The sequence below is a fragment of the Limulus polyphemus genome, unplaced genomic scaffold (genome assembly GCF_000517525.1).
Source record: "Limulus polyphemus unplaced genomic scaffold, Limulus_polyphemus-2.1.2 Scaffold5339, whole genome shotgun sequence".
In the NCBI taxonomy this organism is placed as follows: Eukaryota; Metazoa; Arthropoda; class Merostomata; order Xiphosura; family Limulidae; genus Limulus; species Limulus polyphemus.
In genome coordinates this window covers 55,348-59,020 of record NW_013670949.1, presented here as the reverse complement: position 1 = coordinate 59,020, position 3,673 = coordinate 55,348, and the positions used below count along the sequence as shown (strand labels likewise).

Here is a 3,673-nt window from a genome sequence, read left to right as displayed (position 1 = left end):
CTTTTCCTGGAGTTTAAAGTAATGTTAATTAGAAAAACAAACTTCAAATATAACAGAAGTAAGCACGAAGGACCCTTCTTTTCCTGGAGTTTAAAGTAATGCTAATTATTGGATAAAATTTTATTTTTTATTTCAACAGTAAGCACTAATCTCGAATAACTCTTTCAAACTTTCAACTATTCTTCAAAATTTATTTTAAACATTCATAAGTCAATGTCAATGGCATTCTAGTCTTCATAACTGTTCTCTTGAGTAAATGTTCATAAATCATTATGTGATAATAGTGTCATTGTCTTTTTCAAAAGTGAGTTTCATTTCCCGTGTTGTGGTCATGACCATATAGAGACCAGTTCTGTAGTACTCATATAATTCCTATTAATGAATTGGAACAAACACCATTGTAAAAAAAAAAAGTTTAAAATTCTGTGGCCTAGGAACAAAGAGACGCGAAATTTATACTAACATACTGTGAAGCAACGAATAACATACCATTGACTAGGGCTTGTTTTCATAATAAAGAATTTAAAGATTGAATACATTTTAATACAATTTTACTACAATCGCTACAATATCAACTTTTTTTTTTTACCTGACTTAATGTCAAATAATTTCTTAACTTTGCTGTAAATTTTACATTTATGTGTAATTAGGTGTTGTACTATTAGAGGACATTATAAAATACTAAATATGTTTTTCACAATTAGTTATTGAATCACAATGGGTCTATGATGAAATATCCTGATAACATTTTCTTTATACTAGCTCATCTTTAACATTATCTATGTAACCTTCTTACCTGAAGTGGCCACAGCTTGAGATGTACCACCAATAGCAGCTGCAGAAGCTGCAGCCTTCTGCTTTAACATGGTCCAGTCAAAAGTATAGTCATACTGATGATTAAGTGTCCGGAATAGGATACGGAAAAGCTGGCGTAAATACATGTAATCAGGAGCTTCTTCAAACCGCAGCCCTCGACAGTAGTTCAGATACATTGCAAATTCGGCAGGAAAACCCTGTCGCATAAAAAATGTTTCAAAGTGAGAAATTTAACACATCTTTTTGTACAGAAGATTAAAAATGAACATCACTCTTGAGAGCATGACTTAAAGTCTTTTCAAACAGTCCATAATGTAAATAAATTTAGCCCACTTTCTGGACTACTAGCTACTATGAAATATAAAAGAACTTTCATAAATCAAAAACTTTAGATTTTATATCAAATAGCAGCACCTTCACTCTACCTTTCGTATTTAGTAATATAACTTCTTAACAAGTTCCATTATGAACTGATCCTGATTAACCCCATGAGGTTAAAGTGCTTATCATGACCTTTCACAGAGTCCCATTCAAAACTGTATGATACAAAAGTATTTTTATTCTTCATATGAACTTCATCTTCCAATGAGAGCCCGAATCAAACTTATGTTGGCAATTCATTGAGTAAAATAAGTGATTTCTCGTATACAACAGACTTGTAGATATTACAAAAACCTGTCACACTTCATTAGATGGGCATGGTAAATTTGTAATTATAATCACTATGCCTTCTGCAATACAATGGACCATTCCTGTGTTAGTGACAGAAATAAATAAGTGTTTACACACACACATATACTGTTTCTACTTCACTCCAGCCAAACTGAACTAATGACACGCACAAGCTTGAGAAACTTATTCACATTTACACTTATTATTTATTCTCTTTAGGTACACAAGTTATCCACTGACACAAACAAGTATCATTTATTATTTGAAGGTACACAAGTAATCTACTGACATAAACAAGTATCATTTATTCTCTGAAGGTACACAAGTAATCTACTGACATAAACAAGTATCATTTATTCTCTGAAGGTACACAAGTAATCTACTGACATAAACAAGTATCATTTATTCTCTGAAGGTACATAAGTTATCTACAGACATAAACAAGTATCATTTATTCCCGAAGGTACACAAGCTATCTACTGACATAAACAAGTATTATTTATTCTCGGAAGGTACACAAGTTTTCTACTAACATAAACAAGTACCATTTGTTCTCTGAAGGTACATAAGTTATCTACTGACATAAACAAGTATCATTTATTCTCCGAAGGTAAACAAGCTATCTACTGACATAAACAAGTATTATTTGTTCTCTGAAGGTACATAAGTTATCTACTGACATAAACAAGTATCATTTATTCTTTGAAGGTTCACAAGTTTTCTACTGACACAAACAAGTACCATTTGTTCTCTGAAGGTACACAAGTAATCTAATGACATAAACAAGTACCATTTGTTCTCTGAAGGTACACAAGTAAGCTAATGACATAAACAAGTACCATTTGTTCTCTGAAGGTACACAAGTAATCTACTGACATAAACAAGTATCATTTATTCTCTGAAGGTACACAAGTAAGCTAATGACATAAACAAGTACCATTTGTTCTCTGAAGGTACACAAGTAATCTACTGACATAAACAAGTATCATTTATTCTCTGAAGGTACACACGTAATCTACTGACATAAACAAGTATCATTTATTCTCTGAAGGTACACACGTAATCTACTGATATAAACAAGTATCATTTATTCTCTGAAGGTACACAAGCTTTCTACTGACATAAACAAGTATTATTTATTCTTTGAAGGTTCACAAGTTTTCTAGTAACATAAACAAGTATCATTTATTCTCCAAAGGTACACAAGTTTTCTACTGATATAAACAAGTATCATTTATTCTCCAAAGGTACACAAGCTATCTACTGATATAAACAAGTATTATTTATTCTCTGAAGGTACACAAGTTTTCTACTGACAAACAAGTATCATTTATTCTCTGAAGGTACAAAAGTTTTCTACTGACATAAACAAGTACCATTTGTTCTCTGAAGTGTACACAAGTAATCTACTAACATAAACAAGTAACCACAGAGATCTAAATCTTCATGCACTTAACAAGTCACTCTTATCTATAATAAAGTAAAAAGATGTAATGCACATGTCACAGAAAGACTTCCACTGTTATAATAAAATAACAATGCTATAATATTAAAAGAAACCTTGAAACTAGCATGTGGATGTATTGTTATTATGTATATTATGTGAAAGTAGAACTTCAGCATGGGAGTACGAAGAACTGTCATTAATATTATCGAAAGAAGAACTCCAGCATGGGAGTACGAAGAACTGTCATTAATATTATCGAAAGTAGAACTCCAGCACGGGAGTACGAAGAACTGTCATTAATATTATCGAAAGTAGAACTCCAGCACGGGAGTACGAAGAACTGTCATTAATATTATTGAAAGCAGAACTCCAGCACGGGAGTACGAAGAACTGCCATTAATATTATTGAAAGTAGAACTCCAGCACGGGAGTACGACGAACTGTCATTAATATTATCGAAAGTATAACTCCAGCATGGGAGTACGAAGAACTGTCATTGATATTATTGAAAGCAGAACTCCAGCATGGGAGTACTTGTTCACAAAAATATGGCCCCATGGTAGTTTATAACGATTTTCAATGTAACACATCTAATTAAACTCAATGTTTAGGTATAAAAAAATACCCCAGAATTTTCCAGGTTATATTTTAAGGTCTTTTGATATTTTTAGCATTTTCTTAAAATCTCAAGACAATTGTAGGGTTTAATTTTTTACCTAGTCACTTTTTAATTCTTTC

At 31.9% G+C, this 3,673-nt stretch overlaps 1 protein-coding gene across 2 annotated transcripts in view; it reads right to left on the bottom strand.

Annotated features, from left to right (window-relative positions):
• LOC106472438 (casein kinase I) overlaps positions 1 to 3,673 on the bottom strand; it is a 40,488-nt gene that overhangs the window by 4,511 nt on the left and 32,304 nt on the right. Inside the window, exon 7 of one of the 2 annotated variants that reach the window (XM_013933088.2) lies at positions 797 to 1,013. In XM_013933088.2, the coding sequence (XP_013788542.1) occupies positions 797 to 1,013 (217 nt within the window). Of the gene's footprint in view, positions 1 to 764; positions 1,014 to 3,673 lie in introns of those variants that run through there. The other variant, XM_013933086.2, reaches the window with a different exon arrangement.